At 42.1% G+C, this 20,982-nt stretch overlaps 1 protein-coding gene across 1 annotated transcript; it reads right to left on the reverse strand.

Moving 5' to 3' along the window:
- Positions 1-187: 187 nt before the first annotated feature.
- On the reverse strand, positions 188-20,955 carry LOC113169599 (phosphatidylinositol-binding clathrin assembly protein-like). The gene is made up of 19 exons (XM_026371151.1): positions 20,190-20,955; positions 13,553-13,695; positions 12,154-12,229; positions 11,772-11,874; positions 11,415-11,508; positions 11,212-11,323; positions 11,005-11,111; positions 9,611-9,652; positions 7,736-7,821; positions 6,743-6,845; positions 6,214-6,347; positions 5,856-5,953; positions 5,428-5,541; positions 5,299-5,329; positions 5,008-5,149; positions 4,302-4,325; positions 3,964-4,020; positions 3,717-3,836; positions 188-2,737 (listed from the first exon to the last, which is right to left on the reverse strand). Exons 1-19 carry the CDS (start codon positions 20,317-20,319, stop codon positions 2,723-2,725), a joined length of 1,731 nt encoding a protein of 576 aa, XP_026226936.1. The 5' UTR covers positions 20,320-20,955; the 3' UTR covers positions 188-2,722.
- Positions 20,956-20,982: the final 27 nt, after the last annotated feature.

Consider the following 20,982-nt stretch of genomic DNA (forward strand, 5'->3'; position numbering starts at 1 on the left):
CAAAAAAATGTTCCTGTTTCGAAGAGGACAGACCCTGTCCTGTCCACTTCCTCGATGAAGACACTCTTGGTATAGACCAGTTGTGATAGTTTACCCTAGACCCGCCCAAAACCTCAACCCCTTCCTCCTTGAGATGGACAAGAACATCACAAACATCAGCCCCACCCACCCCCAACCCATCCCTGGATGATGACACCTTCAAAATACAACCATTCAAACACAGATACAGCAAGAAATTGTCCCACATACAGTACATCATCCAATGGGGCTTCAATCACTTTACAGAGAGAGCACGTCTAAAAACACATGAACGGCATTACCTATATACAGAGGACGCAATAACAGTCAGAGGTTGGCCCAGGATGGATCGAGCTGCGTTGTGGGAATGATGTGCACAATGAAAAGAGCATTCAGTTGACGGAGAAAGACAAACCACTAGAACGAGGAATAACAGGGGCAGAGTTAAACAACAATTTTTCAAAGTAGAAGTCCAAATATTAGCTGACCTCTTAATTGGAAACCTCAGAGAATATCTGCCTGCTTGGTGACGAGTACAATCGCAGAAGTTTCTCTGCTGGGAGTAGAGTCGTGGCTGCAGGTACTAAAGGAGGTTGTTTGTTGTGCAGCAAGCAGTTAAAGTTGAATCAGAATGACACGTCACCATACAGTTGCAATTCTCTGACGATTTTCTCGGGAAATCACCAGGCTTTGCAGCTGGAGATGTTCGCCTCAGATTCACTTTGAGATTCCAGGTCCAGTGACTCAGCACAATATTTTTGCATTTTTTAGCAGATGAGTGATTGTAGATCCACTTTAAATTGATGTTGTTCAGACTGAGACATGATCACAAGAACACTGCTACGTTAATACACGCTACCAGCTCGTTAGAGACCTTCCATCTCTAACCGAGGAACATGAACCCTGTTTATCTCTATGAGAAAGCTTATGCACACAAACACACATACAGTACATGTACATAGAACAGACAGTCCATAGAAAACAACTTTATCTCCAATTGATTATTGCCCCTTTCAACTGTACATCCCAGCAATGATTTTAGGTTTTTGTGCAGCAGAGCATTGTCCCCTCTTTGAAGGTTTGTGCTATATATTTATATATCGCCTGTCTGTGGGTCTGACTTGACCTTGGATCTGCCAGAATAGCCAAAATGACATTTGACGTCTCATTAAAGCCTCCCTCGTCTGGCTGTCTGAATGAATCTATATGTCATCACCGGGTAGTGATCAACAGACATTACCCTCAGTTGTTTTCCGATGGTCTGGTCCTCATTCGACTCCTCCAACTGACCTTTAGCTGTCCTGTCCAGAAATGTTAACACAACATTAACAAACCTATCTGCGTGTTAGCAATGTCTGTTATTCCTCCAAGCAGAGGTGAGACATCTGCTGCGGTAATTACCCTTATCTTGTTTTTCTGGAGTGTAAAGGACTTCATAAGAGACTAATTTTGGGCAAGGCAAATGCACAGGACAGGGAGTTAGACTACATCTGAGACCTTGTCAAGACTGAGAATCATCTGCTGACTAATATTCAGTCACCTCTTTATGTGGCTCTCAGTGCATTTTTCAGTACTTTTTGAGCAACATGGGTTTTACAACCCAAAAAAACAAACAAACTGGAAACCTGATGTGGACGCAGGAAGTACATTACAGCAGGAAACAGCATCTAAACGGGCTAACGATGGATAGAAAGAAAAATAGTAAGGTTGCATGATATTGCACAGCTGTAGAGGAGGGGAAGAAAAGAGCAAAATACACAGTGTGTACAGCACGTCCCCAAGTAGCAGAGATGGTGTGAGAGGTCTGTTTACATCCAAATGCGATGCCTGGGTCTGGCTCAGTGCTTTCATCAGTAGTTCCAGTGCAATAACACATTGGTACCTGGCAACACAGTAATGACATCAGGTACTAAAAGAGAAACACATACAGTACACAGCTATGTCATTCCACACACTCACACACACACACACACAATTGTGCCCGCAAATTATCAATCCACGCTGGATTCTCAATGTGAAATTGGCAATCAAGAACAAATGGAGCTCGTAAAAAGACAGTAATGTTGATGCAGCACATTGAAATGTAGAAAAAGGGGACACGCACACACATACGCATTCAAATCGATTGCTCCTGACATCAGGTGATGGATGACACGCAACCAGGAACCAATCTGGACAATATGCTAAAATCACCTACACAGACATACACCCTTGGCAAAGTTCACATTGAGTAAAGTGCCAGCAAACAATCCAATCAGAGAAAAAGACGTGTGTCCTCCAAGTTTGATTCAGTTGTGGGATGGATAGGGAAGTGGGTAAGTTTTTAATACAGGAGGTCAGAAGGTGGTAATAGAGCTTCTGCACTTGCGCAGCGGTGTCAGTAATCGCCATCTGAATTGGCAAATCAAACAGAGGATGAGTGGGATTGATGCGAAGCCTCTGGTGCCCCAGCACTAAAGAAAGACAGAAAGATCAGTAGCCACATGGAGAGGGGAGAGGAGTTTAGAGGGTCAGGCGACACGGAAACAGACATCAGCATTTAATCTCTCATCCCTCCTCTGGTCCTCGTCCTTCCTCTCCCCTCCCATTTCGTCCCTGTCCTCGTCTTTCTTCCTCCTGAACTGGATTTGGTTCTGGACTTGTTTTCTTCAACTCTTTCCTCTCGCCTTCTTCTCTCAGCTTTGCTGCCATGGTTACATCATCCCTACATGAAGTGCATCTGCAGAGGACGAGGTGAGAATGGAGGGTAATTTAGTTCAACAAAACACCTCGTCAAGTGTTCAGGCATCTATTGATAAGCGTATTACCTGCTGCACTGCCAGAAAAACAGCTTCTTAGGAGTGTGAGTGCTCAGTAAGCAATTATATTGCTGCGTTATGTTTTGAATAATTGGTCAAAATACACTTGATTGTTCGTTCTCCTGAGTATCGTTAATGTACCATCTGATGATTACTTGCAGTGAAAAACACTTTTCACACTTGATGGTCAATTTTATAATTATCTGACAACATGATTGATCCTGCTTCTTGTGGGCTGCACAGCGTGAACGCTACTTATCAACCGATAAAAATAGCAGTGAATGAATGCAACACTTGCGGACATGAAGCATCGATATAGTGATTGTGTTAAAGGAAAAAAGCAAAATTTAACAAAATTTTGTTGTGCTGTTGTATTATATGCCAATTTAGCATGTCCTGGCATTTTTAAAAGATGCAATTAATTAATTTGTTTTGTTTATTTAGGTAAATCTTCAAACATAACTGTCTATAACCCTTTAGCCACTGTTTCTGTTCAAGTGACACATTTCAAAGTGTCACCATTTGATATGCTGTAATTTCTGAAAGCGTCATTTAGCTGTTTTAAAAGTCTATGCAAAACATAGACTTTTCATCCTTCCCTAAATTTTGACCAGTCTCCCCGTCCCCCACAGCATGATGCAGGAACCACTGTGTGTCTGAAGCAATGGTATTAACAGGTGAGTAGCTGTGCTTAAGTCCTATAAATACTGTCTAGCAGACCCCAAGCTTTATGTCAGATGCCTTTTGACCAGGGTGGCTTCCACCTAGTGATTCTTGATGTTATAAAATTTCCTTTTCTTCTTTTTCTTACGGTTTGAAAGCAAAAAGGTGTATTTCCCAGAATGTCAAACAATATATTATTATACTGTATTTATGTCTCTTTGTGTGTGTTTGTGTTACCTGTGCCCCCGGGATGGGTCCAAAAGGATTGTTGGGTCTCAGGACTGGCTGGTTGTACATGACAGGCTGCGGGGCCATCATGGGAACACCCCCCATCTGATGAGTCATCTGAGGAGGGAGCTGGTGAGATGACGGGTAAGTGCAGGTGGAGAGCAAGAGGGAGGGATAAAAGAAGAGATCAGTGCCATCAGACTACACATTAAGGACTTAGTGTTTCAGTGAGATTAGCTGGGAGTAGTGTCTTTACCATTCCGTAAACAGGCACTTGGGGTGTCGTCATAGGAAAAGCCACTGGTGCTGGAGCCTGTGTGAAGAGGAGCACAATAGACCACTTTCTAGTCAAGCTGCAACATCTTTAAACCTACTCTGACACTGTTAGTTTTGTGTGTAACCTAACAAATACTGCATCTCCCCCAAACACAGTCACAATGTTTGCCGCTGATGTGATGACAGAGCAGAAACAACAATGAGAAACCAGCACAGTAGGCAAAAGACTTTCCTTCTGATAATGTGCCACAGACATAGATGTTAAAATAGCAAAACAAAGAACATGATGAAAACAGCTGTGACAGAATAGTTACTTACATAGCCAGTATAGATCATCCCGTTCTATCGAGAGAAACAGGAAGAAAGAGCAGAACAACTTGTGGTTAATGTAGTTCTAGGCAAAATAAAGTAATGCTCATGTCCAAATAGCCATAACGACATGAGCAGATAAATGAGACCTTTGCACATTTGTCATATTTTGATCACTTCTGCTTTCTATTCAAGTCGTGCTGCCGCCTTTCCAGACCATTTGCTGAATAAATGAGCGGTTTGAGTTGAGAGGTCAATCAGTCGAGAATTAAAAGATGAAACCAGATTGAATGGAAGAGACGTGTAGATAATTAGAATGGAGCACAAAGGACGCAGGCACATTTAGGAGCTCCTTCAAAAGCCCTGAATGCAGCACAAAGTTACATTTGGCCAACAGGTATATTTGATGAATTTCAATTTAGACTGAGATATCATATCAGGAGAAACTGATTCCACTGACTAGATGATGAATAGCATCAAATTAATATACAGACTGTCCCTCCTCAAAAGATATCTGCAAGGGTAAGTACCTCACTAACAAAAATGCAAACTTAACAGACAGTGAACCTGTAAATTGTGACATTTTAATGCAACGTCAACAAGTGCTGAAGCCATCATGCACAATATGGTGCCACATGTTTAAGTGCACAACTCTAACCCCATTAAAAAAGTTGTCCAGCACTTTATGACACCTTAATTGTAGTTTTTAATTTACCATCTGTGGGACGGGCATGGGTGCAGGTGCCATGGGATGGGTGGTGTGAGTCCAGTTGGTGCTGGTGCACATGGTCTTTGACTGCCAGCCACTTCCCCCTGTCGGCTTCTTCTCTACCAGCTGACTCCACTGGAGCTCTGGCCTGATGCACAAAGAACGACACACACAGCATTTACAGGTGCACAGATGACGCAGAGAGGAAGTCATGACTCATATGTAAGACTGAACTGAGCTAAAACGGGAGTCTTTTTCTGGCGGCGTAGTCTTTGATGTTAGAAGTAACCCACTCACTTTTTAGCTGGCGTTCCACCAAACTGCAAGTCTGGGAGACGGAAAAACAAAACAGAACATCAGCTGGAAGAAAGCGGCAGACAGAGAAGAAGAACTGGAAAAATGGAAGTGACGACGAAATATACTCACTACCAACAAGGCTGGCTAATGAAGAGTCCAAGTCATTGGGCAGCATTTTCCCAGAGTGCAATGGCACTCCTGGGCTGTGAATTTGAGTGGGCGGGGCTGGCTTCAGCAGATCACCTGACATCCAGCGGTTACCATGGTAACAAAAAAGGAGAAAAGATGGCAAATGATTCAAAAGCACGAAGCAACTGGACTTTACTGTGACAGTGTGTCCAGCTTTGAGCAGTGTGTGTTGGTTTGTGTGTGTGGCTGCACACTTTGTTATACGTTTGCATGATTGCATATGTGTGTGTGTGTGTGTGTGTGTGTGTGTGTGTGTTTGCACACTTTGTTATATGTTTGCATGATTGCATGTATGTGTGTGTGTGTGTGTGTGTGTGTGTGTGTGTGTGTGTGTGTGTGTGTGTGTGTGTGTGTGTTTGCAGTCCTACCTCCCCAGGCATTGTTATTGTTGGGCACAGTGTGTGTGGTCTGAATGGGGGTGAAGTTTGGCTGCAGGGTGAACAGCTCACTGGTCAGGTTTGGCACACTGCAGGAAGGACAATGGAGAGGAGAGTGCACTTTGGTTTCTCATTTTTAGCTTTATGTAACCATAAAAGTCCAATTAAAAACAATAATTTAAAGCGACAGCCAGGCAAAAGGCGTCTTGTTGAAGAAGTGTGGTTCAAAAAAACAACATTAAAAAACTCATTAAAGAGTCGTAGTTGTCTAGACGAAACAGAATATTAAAGCTAATAAAAAAATATACAGGACTTCCTGTGAGTGTGTGACCGCACATATTAGACTCACTGGTTATTGACGGGTACAATGGGTGAGTTGGAGAAGAGATCTGTGGCTCCTCCGCTGCTGTTGGCACTGCCCACTGACTGGGTGCTGGGCGACACATTTGGAGTCTGAATGTCAATCACCTTATGACTGTCCTCCTGCTTGGACAGAATTAACAGAATCACATCTTACTTTATATAATATGATGTTTTCATGGTTCGTTAACATCATCCGTCACTTTTAAGTAGGTTAGCCGGCTATGAATATTCCTATTCCCAGTGTTTTTATCATTAGGTTGTCCTGGATGCTTCTTTATGTGAATGAAAAATCCACCGCAGGAGGAATTTAGACTGTGAGTTCATTTCTATTCTCTGAGCAGCACCGTGTGGGCCAGCAGCCAGAGACAGACAGTGTATTTCTGCAGGATTAATGCACTTGTCTATTCAACTTCAACAAAGGTGCAGAAGAGGAGAAAGACTCGAGGTTTAGTTGTGTACACATTTCACACAAGCTAAATAAATTTCAGTGTGTCTTTCTCTCGCAAATGTCTCGCCTTGTGTTGCGGCAGTCTGTTGTCTTCTGTCTTGTCGTCCATCCGGCTGAGAGAGATCCCAGTGCTGGAGAGAGAGGACACTGCACTGGACAAGGTGCTGGATCTTGGGATGAGACACACACAGACACATATATACGTTTTTGCAAAGCTGGCAGAATTTACAAAGTTGTTCTACAGCTTTTGTTGTTGCTCTTTTTTACTGAGTTGCACTTTGTAAGTTTATTTTATTAAGACTAAGAATAAACACTATTGGTTCTGTGGAGCTTTAATGAATAAAACTCAGTGCATTTAGGCACGTAGACATGGTCAAGACGATCTGCTGCTGTAAAAACTGTGCATCAGAATGAGGGAAAAAGGGGATTTAAGTGATTTTGAATGTGGTTGTTGGTGCCAGACAGCAGCATTTCATAAACTGCTGATCTCTTAAGGTTTCCAGGGAACAGTCTGAAAATGAGAAAATATCCAGCAAGCGACGATTCAGGCTGGTGGTGGTGGTGTAATGGTGTGGGGGATGTGTTCTTGGCACACTCTGGTCCCCTTAGTACCAATTGAGCTGTGTTTTTTGGTGTAGTTAACTACAAACAGAGATGGGATTTTTTGTTTAGGTACAGGTTTAGGTCTTAAGCTGGATTGTCAGCTCACCTGTGAAATATATATACACATATATTAGTTTTACTGTGCAGCCTGAGTGCTAATTAGTAAGTTTAGGTAAGGTATTTTAGCATCTTCTGTGTAATTGTCATAGTAATAATAGTAGAATTGCAGTAGTACTTGTACTACACCGGTAATATACTGGCTGCAGTAGTGATAGATATGTAGTAATAGTAATTATGTTCTATAATGTAATTCAAGAACAAGTAGCAGTAGTAGCATTTTCAGGAGTAACACCAATAGTACAAGTAGCGTTGCAGTAGGGTAGCGTAGTAGTAGATGTCGTAGTAGTATTAATAAGCTGGTGCAGATCTGCTGATCTTCCTTGTGGTCTGATCGTACCTGCTGGCAGTGGAGAGGTCCTTGAGTTTCCTGCCCTCCAGAGAGGCTAAATGCTGCTCCAGAGCCTCCAGGAGAGAACTGGGAGCCTGAGAGGGATTTTGAAGGGTTGGGAAAGTGAGGGGGTAACGTTAGAACCACAGCCAAGTAGACTAAGTGGGACACATTGCTTTCTCTCACTCCCCTTTCTCGACTTCTGCAATTTATCTCACACACGTTGATACACACACACACACACACACACGAAGCAGCAGCAGAATTAAGATACCACCCTCAGATTCAGTATCTACTCAACAACAGCTCTTTGTTCTTTTTCTTTTTGCAGTTGGTTTCATCAGGTTTGGTTGACCAGCATGCACACAGCAGCCCTGGATCATGCAAGCGAGTCCACAGCGGGACTGACAGGTCAGAACAAATTAGAGCATCATTGCTGCAGGGCTCCAGAGTAGAAACACAACAAACACGTCTCTACACCATCTAACGAGCCCATGCAGATGCCAGCAGTGCACAAACGCACTGATAAACACACACGCTTACACACGCACACACTTAAAGAAAATCACAATCCAAAAATTAAGAGTTAACCCATGGATTCCAATCTAGGTTAAAAATCAGATTAACTATTACAGATTTAATTTGGACATGAGGTAGCATCTGAGCAAAAGAGCAGGAGTACCATAATTTTATCCCACTGGAAGCCAAGGACGTTAACTCATTGAAATGTAAATGTCTGGTGAAAAACCAGGTATACACATTGAGCAGCTGGCCAGCACTCTTCATTGGAAAACAAAAAGGATGGATGGGTACATTTTGTCCACATGTGATACCACGGTTTTCATCCAGAGCCTTACATTTCAGCGCCAGAAACCACAATGCAAACACAACAAGCAAAGAAAAGATTTCTCATATACTTATTTTAAGGGGGAAAGAGAGTAAAATGCGAATTCTGGATATCCTTCTTCAGAGAAATCTAGAATATGCTAAAGGTTTAAAAGTAAAACAGACACATATCTAGAGCTCAGTAAAGGCATGGGTCACTATGTTGTTGAATAAGGGCACATAAGGTCTTCATAAGCACTACAAACATACATTTTAAAAAGTCAGCCCTTTTCTGTTTCTTATCTGATTTGTGATATTGTAAAGATCCAATTAGGTGTCAACTGGAAACTTTAACGTACATAGCATGATATGCAGTACTTATGATGGCATTATGTGCTCCTATCCAAGTCATATTAGCAGAAACCTATTTAATAAAAAACCATTCGCTGCTCTCCCCACAGCTAATGCAAAGGGCCATAATCTTTTCAGGAAGTTGATTTAAACACTGCTTATGTGGGCAAAAAAAAGGATTTCATAAAGATGTGCTGACTTATTTGTGTGATAAGCCTTTGAATCAAGAGACAAGCCCTGAAATTTACACTGGGAAAATGCCAGAAGGACTGCTGGAAAGTAATCAGACAGATACTAAGCCCCGGTTATTATTACATCTGAAATAGAAATATGCAAAAAGGAGGCTAAAAACTTTATATAGAATCTTACCTTAGAGTAAATTTTGCTCTGTTGTGATTCACATAAGAGAAAAATAAATGATCTGAAGCACTAATGGTTAAAATTGTGGGAAAATTCTATTTGCAGGTCTTCATTTATTGTTTCCTCTCTATTCTAGAGTCTGTTCAGACAGAAAAGGAGAAAAGGCAAAGGAGTTAAGGAGAGTGAAGAAGAGAGGAGGAGGACGGGGCAGCTGCAGTGTGGGCAGGTCTGTAGGGTGAGTAGGGAACGGGAGCGTTTAGAATGAAGCATTATGGGATTGACTTGACGCATTTATATGCTGGTTGACTGACTGGTTGATTGACTGATTGAGATGAGATGTAGACTGACCTGTGTGAGATCGGGGCTGTCGCCCTGATCTATCCCAACTCGCTGTGTCACAAAAAAGGAGGGAAGGGGTTGGGGGAGGAAGGGGGAAGGCAAAACAAAAATAAACCAAAATGTAATAATAAAACAAGGAACAAACCAAAAAACCCAACAGACCACAGGTTTAAAAAAAGGGAAGAGGCGTGTGAAGGAGGAAGAGGAAGAGGAGGGAGAAAGAAGAATCAAACCCAAGCATTCATTACTTCATGCAGTGGCTGGAAAGGAAAACAAATAAAAGACAACAGAGGAGGAGGGGAAGGGGCGCGTGCACACACACACACACACACACAACACCTATATGTACAGTATACGTACACACTTATAAGTACACACACACACACACACACTGAGATCTGGAGAATGGTTTGAAATGAATGCTGAGCACAGACGGACTGAACAGGCAGGGCGGAGAGGGCAGACAACAGGTCACATGACCGCGAGGTCAAGAAACATCCAAAATGAAGACACTCAACTAATGTTGACTTTGAACAGAAAGAGAAGGGAGGGACACAGATGACACACAAACAGACAAACACACATTTTGTTAGACAGATAAAATGAATGGGTCCTTAAAGTCAACGTTAGTCTGTAGCTGTTGTTGTTTTGTTTTCTTTGGATTGAGCGGCTGCACTTCAAACCTTCTTCCAAATGGGAGAACGAAACCAAGCAGAGTGAGCAAGCCTTTGAAGATGGTGCACGGGGTAATGCTACGCAGTCTACAGAGGATAACGCTATTTATATTCACTGGGAAGCTTAGCAACGACTGCAACTGTTAATTGAATAACAGCCATTCTAACTTAAAAATGTCTTTTTTTTAAGAGGAGGGAGGAAATAAAATAAGAGGAGACAGAGATAGTGATAGAAGAGCTTGCTTGGTGCATGCAGTGCAGGCATGTGAACAGGCAGCACGCGAGGGGTCCCTCGACTGGAAGCTCTACATGAGTGGCTCTCTGATAGGCTAAAACTCAGCCATTAATCACTGTCTTGGAGTAACCCCCTTCCCCAGGTCAGGGCAAGAGAAAGACAGAAACAGGAGAAAATCTAGAGACAAAAGAAATTTAAAAACAAACAGACTCGGGAGATTGAGGAGAAGAGAAGAAGCCCCTGGACGATGATCTACGGTCAGTTTAGGTGAGAAAATGTCGGCCGTAAATCAAATCCCAAGGCTAACACAAGTGTGGAGCAAATCTCAAAAGGTTGAAGTGGATTTCCTCAGAAGTTTACATTAGAAATTCACTAAAGAATATTGAGATGTGTTTGTACGTAATAGGAGGAGATGAAACCTTTGAGGTTCGCTCCACACTACTCGTGTTAAACTGTTTCCTCCATGGAGGACCAGCAGGATGAACAGACGTTACCTCTGCCACTTTGAGAAACTCGGACAGCTTGGTCATCCTGTTGAGGAACGTCTTGTAGATCTCCAGAGCCTCTTTGCACTGGTTCTTCTTCATGTCAAAGTATTTCTCTGAGTATCAGAAGCATAAAAAACAATAGGAGCTGAATATTAGGAAATCCTCTTCCTGTGAAACAGATATGGACTCTGGTCTGTGCTCTCTGCAGTTTACCCAGCATGTTGATGACCCCCTCATTGTAGGCAGCAAACAACCGTATGGAGTCCTTGAAGAGCAGCATGAACGCTGTGTTGATGACGCCGTTGGTCAGCTCGTTGGAGTTGGGCTGGACAAAGTGAAAGGAGATCGGATCAGGCTGTTTCAGCGGCTGCCACAGATTTTAGATGCAATGTTTTGAGCGTTTAAGTCACGTTTACCTGGAAATCCAGCAGCGCATCCAGCTGGTTCTGAATAATGGGAAGAGTCTTAATCAGCTTCTCTGTGTTCATGGTGCGCATCACACCGTCAGCCCTAATAACACACACAAATATGTGCACACACACAAATGCAACATACACACAGGACCCTTCAGAACCAACAGAGTGAATGCATTTACAGAAACAGAGACATAAGCACATCTGGGAGCGAGACTGTTTAACTTTTGAACAAATTAATTACAGTTTCTTCCCACAAATGAAAAGTTGAAGAGTGGAAAATGATTTTCACATCTGTGTTTGGTTAAATTGACCCTCTGGAATCAGCTCAAACAGTTTGTGTGTGCACGCTTTTGTTACCCTCTCTTCATCTTGGTGAAATCCACTGCTGCTAGTCTGTAGGACATGGCTTTTTCGTTCAGGTAGCGACTGTAGCGTCTGATGAAAGTTGACATGTTATATCCTGGGGGGCAGAGAGGTGTCACTGCAGTGAGTGAATCATCACTTTTGTTTAATTTCAAATCAAATTAAGAAACCATAATTAACTTCTCTATAAGCAATCTGGCTACCGTATTAACTCTTACTTTTAAATAAATTACATTTTCACCTTCTTATTTCAAACAAGGTTTGTAGTTTTCCTTGAAATAGACTCATTAATAGTGTAACACAGTCAGCGAGAGTGTGACATAAAGTCATTTTGTTCACTGCTGAGTTTACAAACAGCCAAATGGCATCAAATTACCTTGTAGTGCAGCCTTATCTAGAAAGTTGTTGAGGTTGAAGAGTGTGTTTCTGGAGGCAAGATACTGCATCAATCTCTGGTGGGAAAAGAAGAGGACAGAGGGAGAAAGTTAGTGTCGTACCTGGTCGTGCACGTACGTGATGTGTAGGTTGAAAATGCCAGGCCATCCCTGACAGATCTTAAAACGTCATGTCACTGCTCGTGTTACTAAAAGCTTTGAGTAGGTCGTCATGTCCGCAGTAATCGCTCCCACGATCCTCCCTCTCTGGCCCGAGACGCTCATCATTTAACATGTTTGATGTTTTGGTTGTTGCTCTTGTGGTGTGAGCATTTCAGTGAGGCAATTTGTCAGAGCGACCATTGAAATGTCAGCAGGATGCTTCATCAGTCCCTGTTGGACACATGGAAGATATGGCTTCAAAGACACTCGCTGCAAGAGTTGGAGAGGAATCGCTACAACCTGGTGAGCGAAATGTCTCAGGACAGATCGATAAGGTGAGCTGTGGGCTGTTTCTCTCTTTGCTGTTTGTGAGTCTGGAGGAAGACATGCAGAGAGCCTCAGACTGTTTGATCAAATGTGTTTTAACAGCAAACGAGAACAGTTGTAATTAATATCGATCAACCTGCTGCTAATTTCCCATTTTGTAGCCAAATGTTTTGGTTTGTGAAATATTAAAAAGAACAGTATTTGTTTGTAATTGTTCCTGATAAAATGATTAATAGATTATCTAAAATGCTGGGGTTTGTTTGTTGACCAACACGCTTTTCCCCTCTTCTGTGTGCATTTTGAAGCGTGAAGGTGAGGAGCTTGAATCCAAAAGAAACGAGCATGAGTGAAAGAAAATGACTGCTAGTCGTTTTTAAGACTTTGATGAGCAGAAATACTTCCCTTTGCTGTGCAGCTGTGCTTTGGAACAACCTTCCTTCAAGCTTAAAACTAATTACATCAGAGCGCATATTCAAAGTGGCCTTGAAAAGATGGCTCCTTGGTAGTTTATAACTTGATTAACATAATGAAGGGAGCTCAGAACATGTAGGCCGTGTTGTTTGTAAGTGTGGTATTTGTCCTATGTTGTTTGTTACATGTGGACGGCAGCATCAGGAACAAGCCTTTGGGCTTTCTTGTGTTTTTATCCTTGATTTCTGTATTTCCTCTTAGTCTGAGCCATCACATACAATTTATTTATACTTTAATGGATTACTGTAGTTTCCTCCCTTTCACATTTTCCAAAAATCTTAAGCTCTTTAGCTTAGTTCACTGAGAAAACGTCTGGATGACTTTAACTCACGTTTGAATGGATCATGTTTTTACTGTTTTACATTAAAACAAGCCCGAGACAACAGAATTTGATAAACAAGAATCTTCTTGGCCTTCATGCATCGGCCTTGGTCGGCTCACCTCGTTGCCGTACATCATGAGGTGGTGTGTGGTGATGAGCGCTTTGAAAACCACAATCCAGCTGTTGCTGGCTGTGCGCTCCAGCAGCGTGTCTGCCAGATGGGGGATGCTGACGTTCAGCTCATTGGTGCAGTGGATCAGGTCTGGAACACATGAAATAATGAATAAAGAGAAATTAATAAGCTAATGATCAGTAGAGGCGTTAGAAGTTAGACATGTAAAGTTCATCACCAACCATCTGTATAAATGGAACGAGTGAATAACCACAATTAATACAGTCGTATCGACTGGTGCATTCATTTTGGCTCACTCAGTATCTGCACACAAATCAATGAGCAAATGATCAGTTAATGATAGAGACGGTATGGACAGATTCATCAGCGCCAGGGCTACTGTATCAGAAAATCCATTTCCTGGCTGTATTTCAACATTGCTCCCTACCTACGCCACCAAAATGTCTATAAAACACCAACTCAGAAGATGGAAAGTAACATTACAAGGTCAGTTCTGTTCAGGCACAATCAGCCCAAATGATGCATAATTAAAAATAAAAGCTGTCAAATGGGAAGACTGATGATGAATAATGAATCTAAAAATTCCTGCAGAGCATTTTTGTGAGCGTCGGTGGACGAAAACTGAGTTGATTCCAACATTTACTCTCTGAAACTCACATCTACAGTGTAAATTGGCTGTTCAAAGCAAATGTGGAACACATTTCAAAAGGAAAACAGCTCAGTGGTCTGCTGTGTGCTGGATTCAAAGGCCTGACAAATGCAAAACTGTGTGTGTGCGTGATTTCTTTTGAAAGGAAGATAAGTTTTCAGTTTTAGATTTATACCCAAAAAGAGTAAAATACAGTTAATAGTTAGAACAACTGGGACAAACTGTAGGAAGAATGCCCTAAATTCTTGATGGATTTTGGCTAAAGATGATGAAAATGTGAAGTATGTTCGGCATCTGTTTAATCCTACAGATTTGCTGACTCTTAATAAGAGAACCGAGCTTTAAATGGTCCGAACATGCTCATTCTGTATGTTTTATGTAATGTGTAGATATGAAATCAACAAACAGTGATTCAAAAAGTAAAAGCTGTTAATATGACCTTTATAAATAACATAATAGCAATAAATAAGAATTACTGAGACAACACTTGAAGCACTTTGGTTTCTTAGGCGCATTCTCAGACGGTTTCCTTCACACGATCAGAGGTTATCAGGATTTATTTGAAAGCTCTGTGATGTTTTCGGCGCCCACTGAAACGCTGGATTGCAAAGAGTCCCAGTTGATACCATGGTTAAATGTTTAATGCATGTCAAAGGCACCCGAAGCACCGGCAGTTCACAGCAGCTAATGCTTCAATCCTGTTTTTCTGGGCTTTATGTTATTTTTGAGTGTGAAAACCTCAGTGACGACACAGCCGGTAATAGCTGTGACAGTGTTTATTAGTCGACTCATCCAGCTTGGACTGCGATGACTGTCAGGTGCATGGCGTCACGACATGTTTCGTCCCCACATTTAAAGCCAAATATTAGTCAGGGGTCTGTATTTATTGTATTTATAATTTGAAAAAGGAAAGTGAAATATGTAGAAAACAATATACCAACACATTTTGAATAAATATCAATAGAGAGAAATGCTCCAACCCTGCATTTCCAACTTCTACTTAAACCTCTGCGTACATGGTAATGCCCCTGTTCCGTCATTGTTAATGGTTTGTTTGTGAATTTCCGTCTAGCTCAATAATTAATGGGATGTTATTGATTCTAGCTAATTAACGCTTCCTGTCAAACGTGAACACACACACACACACACGCGCGCGCACACACGTGTAAGGTGGAAACCCCACCATGGAAACAGCGTATGACAGTGTCGGCCCACCGCTTCGGTCCAGACTGAAATTAGCTGGATTCCCATGAAATGTTGAGCAGACGCTCGTGTTCCCTTGTGGTGAATCCTAAAGACTGTTGTGACCTCAGCTGTCCCTCGAGTATAGTGCTAATTTGCAAATATTAGCAATGCTAAATAAGGAGATGCTGCAGCAGTTAAACATCATGTAGAGTATCTGACATCCTCTTGTGAGAGAAAACCCAGTTTAACAGTATTAACCACTCACTTTTCTTTCCTTTTAGATTTCTGAGTTACTAAAGTCGGTAGTTTATATTATAGTGATTACATGGGGACTTGTTGCTGCAGTATTTTGCACATGTTCTTGTATGTATTGTTTGTTAAATGCTCATAAACATGCAATATTCTCTTTTTTGGTTTTTATTTGTGTTACTTGAAGATGTACGTGTTTTTAAAATAAAGTTTTATGTGTGTTAGGTATAGCACTAAAATAAAAAAACAAACAAACTACAGGAAAAACTGACATTTCAAAGTGCAGTAGGGACGTGTGATGTGTTTTTGTAAGATATTTTCTACCCCGTTACACAGATTGTATAATTACACTAGAGGAAATTCACTGGAGTGAAAAAAACATTCTGGGCTTCATTGTTAGTCATCTGTCTTGATAAAGACAAAATATCATGTTAACATGCTGACATTTGCATTTATACCCTCACATAGCCGTTAGCGTAGCTTGTTTAAATCAGCTTTAATTTACATTTTTAAAATAACAGGAAATGACAATGTAAAACACAAGCGATAATGTAAAAGGGAGTCGCTCCTGGTGATGAATTTACAGGGATTTATTACTTTTACTTATTCTTTAACTGAGTTACTGCTCATGCTTCTGTGTGAATACAGATGAAACTAAATAATAGAGCGTCTTCAGTTAATTAATTCAGACGGTGTGTCCACCTTTATGTATTGCTCGAGGTGATCATTTATATACTAGGATTTAATATTTGACACGTAGCAGTGTAAATAGCCAGAGGGATGTGATGAAGTATTGAGCGTGTGACTTAGATTATTGATAAGGTGCAGTGCCTATATGAAGCCTTTAGAATTAAAATTTTTACAAAGAAAGAGATAAAAACATGGTGCCAAAGCTTTCAATTCAAGACATTTGTAATGATAATTAGGATAAAACATAAGTGTTTTAAAGTATGTGTGGCTGCAGGGATTTCTCCTCCATAAAGAGACTTACAGTAAATCTAATAAAATTGTTTTTCAATGCGTTTTATACCTTGGCTTTAGATAAAGTGGGTAATTTTCAGCACCTGAAATTGAATCTCAAGATTAGGTCATTATACTGACACGTACAGTAGACGTGGGAGTGAATGTGTGGGTTTATTCATTAATGCTCTGTTTGTGTGTTCCCATCACGTCGGACTGTCTGAGTCATTTCTTCTTTTGCTTAATTTGACTGAAAGGCTATAAATGTGGCTACTGAGGAGCAAAGGGCACATAATTATTCTCCACACATTAAGTTTCTTTGTGCAAGCATCTACAGTACATCACCATTACAGCCACACACAACAATGAAATCATATGCTGAATAACATAACCGGCTGTGCTCGCAGGGCAGAAGGTCATTTTTGGCGTGATTGCTATTCTGCATGTGATAAATCTGGTTTCTATTGCCACTCCCGACTATCTCAGCCGTGCAGAATATTGCCTAGTGAAAGTGAAATCCCATTACTCTGTGTGTCGTGCTCATCATATTTATGGATAGTAAATAATCAGCATTGTCTGTTTGTGTCAGCAACCAGTCTGTCAAGGTCATTACAGTGGAGGTAGGTGAAACACACCAGTGAGACCTGGGTTGGGTCAGTGAGCAGCATTGCATTTGTAGAAATGTCACCGTGTTTGGTCTTTTTCTTTCAACTGTGCCTATTAAAGGTGGATCGATGACGAGTTGAATGTATTTTAAAGGTAATTTAAAAGTTGTCTGTATTTATCAGACCTCTCAGATGAGGTAAATCAATCCACGTGCGTTTGATTTTCCTTTTTTCTGATCTAAACAGACCTGATTAGCTCTTAATGATGTGATTTAAAATCCCTCTGATGGGCGACTCTGCCACCCGCTCATTGTGTCTCTATGTTTTTCCTTCAATCCCATAGAGAGTCAGTGGAGAACTGGAACCTCCGGGGTCCTGGTCAGTATTTTAATTGGCATTTCTAACAGTGTTATAGCTAAAAACACAGAAAAAGTGACTTAGTAAGGGAACTTTAGTGAATTTAAGAGAAATTAGGGTGTAAGTACCATTTTCTGATGTCACATTCAGTTTAGATGTCAGATGTGACGTTTACCACACAATAGTTTAGAGCTTATGTTAATCAATGTTCATTAAATTCAGTTACAAACCAGAAATCTTAATAAAACTTTTATACTTTTATATTTACAGGATGGCTCTGATGTATTTTCAGTTATTTGCACTGTTAGAAATGTTTGATACTATTCTGAATATGATTTTATTTTTTCTGGAACGAAACCCAAAAGTTCCCATTTCTCCTCTGACTCACCGACATTCATTTAGTTCAATTTGCTGTTGTAATTTGTGCAGAGAGCTTCTACTCCACCTTTTGTTACCTCAGAATACAGACCGAGTACCGCGTCTGTCGCCTTTCATAACAGAAAAGACCAAATGTGGTCGGGGTGAGTTGCATAATGACAGCACGGGTCACGCACATCTGAACTCTCAGACCTGAGATCGACCTGCAGTTCTATGCAGCTGACTCATCAGATGCTCCTTTTCTTTGAATTCTTTATTCTCTTTCCCGTCAAGGTGCTTTCACCCCGTCGAGGGATTAGAGCCACTGACCTCCTGATTACAAACACACTTCCTTCCTCGGTCCAACCCTAATCTTTAAAGTGCAGCATCTACTCTCAATAAATGCCAGAGTGTGAGAGTTGTGTGTCATATCATGTCCTGGATAGAGGAGAGAGGCCCTCCAGCAGGAAATAGAAAGTGTTTTATTGTGGAAGCGAGCTGTGTCTATTAGAACAGCTGCATCTGAATGGCTCAAGTACAAAACACTCATTCAACTAAAAATTCAAGCTTCCAGAGGGATGAACTGAGCCAGGCCTACAGTTTCTTTCTATTCCACCAACGAGCAGAATTAAAGCCAGATCGCAACAAAAAAATCCTTCATGTAACCACTTTGATGTGAATAAACCGGCCCGTTCGGAGAGAAACTTCATTATGTTAGAGAACCACCACATAAACTGTTTTATAATCCATTTGGCAAATGAAAATCTGCCATGTAAATGCTCTCGTTCTATTTTCAGAACATCTGCTCTCAGCCTTGAGTGAAGTGACATTTACAGTTTCTGAGAGACTCCAACTCGTGGCGGGTGCTGAAGGTTGACAGCCGTCTACTATTTAATAACTGCAGGGGTAAAATGTTCCTATAAAACTATGACCATGGAAACCAATAATGGTGCCAATCACCTGCTGCACTTTTTCAGAATATGCATTAATCCTGTTTCTGTTAACATTGGAGCGGTAATAGCACAGAAAACTTAGGATAAGGAGATTTGTATGGAGTTAAAGCAGCAGCGATTACTCCATGTTGCAATTCAGGAGTCACAAAAGGGCCTTTTTGTTGTAAGTGCACGTAAACTGGCTTGTGAGCCTTTTCTAACATCCCCACTGGGTGTTTTCTGCTTTAGTGCAGAGCTGAATGATACACCCCTAATGTAGATGTATTGTGGTGAATGGCTGTGGCACATCTTGTGAGGGAGCCCACAATTCCCAGTGTCACCTCTGCTGTGGACATAACGGACTAATCCACTGCCAAAGTTGCCGGCTGACTGGCTGGGTGTGTAGCTGGATGGCTGACTGTCAGGCTGCTTGGCTACCCGCCTTGTTGTTCCTCCCAGACTGATTTATCCACATTTCCTCTTGATTAGCCATCATCTATTTGCCCGTCTGTGCGTCTGTCTGCGGCTCAGACTGGCAGCGCCATTGATTACCTGTGCTCTCTATTGATCATGTCAAGTAATTATAGTGAGGCAGAGAAGCCACCTCACCTCATAATCACCGGTTAAACCTACATGTGAGGAGTCCTCGTGCCCCTGTTTGCATTGCAGGCACAGACAACTGGCACAATAATGATAATGTGGAGATAAAGAAAGTGTACTGACATTGAAAAAGCCTTATTGTAACCACCCACCAGCAGCAGCCTTCACACACTGAGGGCTGTATTCACTGGACTGACAGCAGTGGCACCGTCATTAATGAGAATAACGCAACAGAGGACATGACAGTGAACTTGAACGCGATACTGGAGACATGAAAATGAAAATGTTAGTGATGCAGCACGAACAATGCACATTGAGTAGTGATGTGCCTCCAGAGGGTTTAGTGCTGCTGTGGATAGTGGCGTTAATAATGGATAGGCCTACTGTAAAGCGGCTGGTTGCAATGTTATTAGCCTATACCACAGTGGCCTATTTCCTCTGACTGATACGCACAGATAGCACCTGGCTGTTTGCCTCTCGCCTTATATTGAAATTTACTGCTTGCATTAATGGTCGGATACGTTGTGGTGCATGCGTTGCTGCGTAAATCACATTTTCATCTAAGGGAATGTAAAGGTGCTTCACAAGAGGCTGCAAACATGACGGATGAGACAAGAGGGAAGCATAATAGATGCTGTTTATACAAGCTACCCTTTGTGAGGAGAGATGCTGGTAGCTTGATGCGTGCATGCAGGCTGCCTAGAAGCAGTGATGGTATGTTTAACCTACAGTCAAGGTGTTTCTTCTTGGGTCCGCTGACTTCATGCGTCGTGGCCTTGCAGACGGCTTTGCTGATGGCAGACCCAGTCATGCTGTGCTGCGCGGCGGCGATCCGGTCCGTCAAAGACTGTCCCGACATGTTACGATGGAGGAGGTGGAGGTGGTGGATGAGGAGGCAGGCGGAGTGATGGTCGAGTCCGGGTGGGGGGAACCGGGGCGGGCGATCAAAATGTCTTTAGCGGCGGGGAGGAGGGTACTGCCCTCTGCGAGAATCGGCCGTCTGAGGAGGAGGAGGAGGAGAAAGAGGAGGAGGACAGCACCGTACACCGACGAGGACCCGGTGGGAGAATTCATGCGGCGGCCAAATAAAACATAAGACGGTCACATCCAGAGAAGCATTTAATATTCAGTCGAAGGAATCCGGACGATCCAGCTGCACAAACGATGGACTGACCTGCAGACTGCACACAGCTCAACAATCACTGAGTCCTCAAAAATAATCACAGAATAATAAAAGGAGACAGTTCACAGAAAGCTGTAGTGGAGATTTCCCTGAAAGAGCCGCAGCCGGCGGAATGCGCCCGGACAAGAACTGAATCCGGAATGACTGAAGACTACTGGTGATTATTATCAAATCTATGCGGCATCCCCCGTGACTGAAGACTAATTATTCAAAATCGACAGAAAACGCTGTTGTATTTCCCCCTCTCTGTTCCTCCTGAGCCGGATTCTCCTCTGAATCTATGCGCACATCCACCGCGGACACCTCTCTGATCCACACAGCACCCCGCGCTGGCTGCAT

This window comes from Anabas testudineus, chromosome 14 (genome assembly GCF_900324465.2).
Source record: "Anabas testudineus chromosome 14, fAnaTes1.2, whole genome shotgun sequence".
NCBI classification, from domain to species: Eukaryota; Metazoa; Chordata; class Actinopteri; order Anabantiformes; family Anabantidae; genus Anabas; species Anabas testudineus.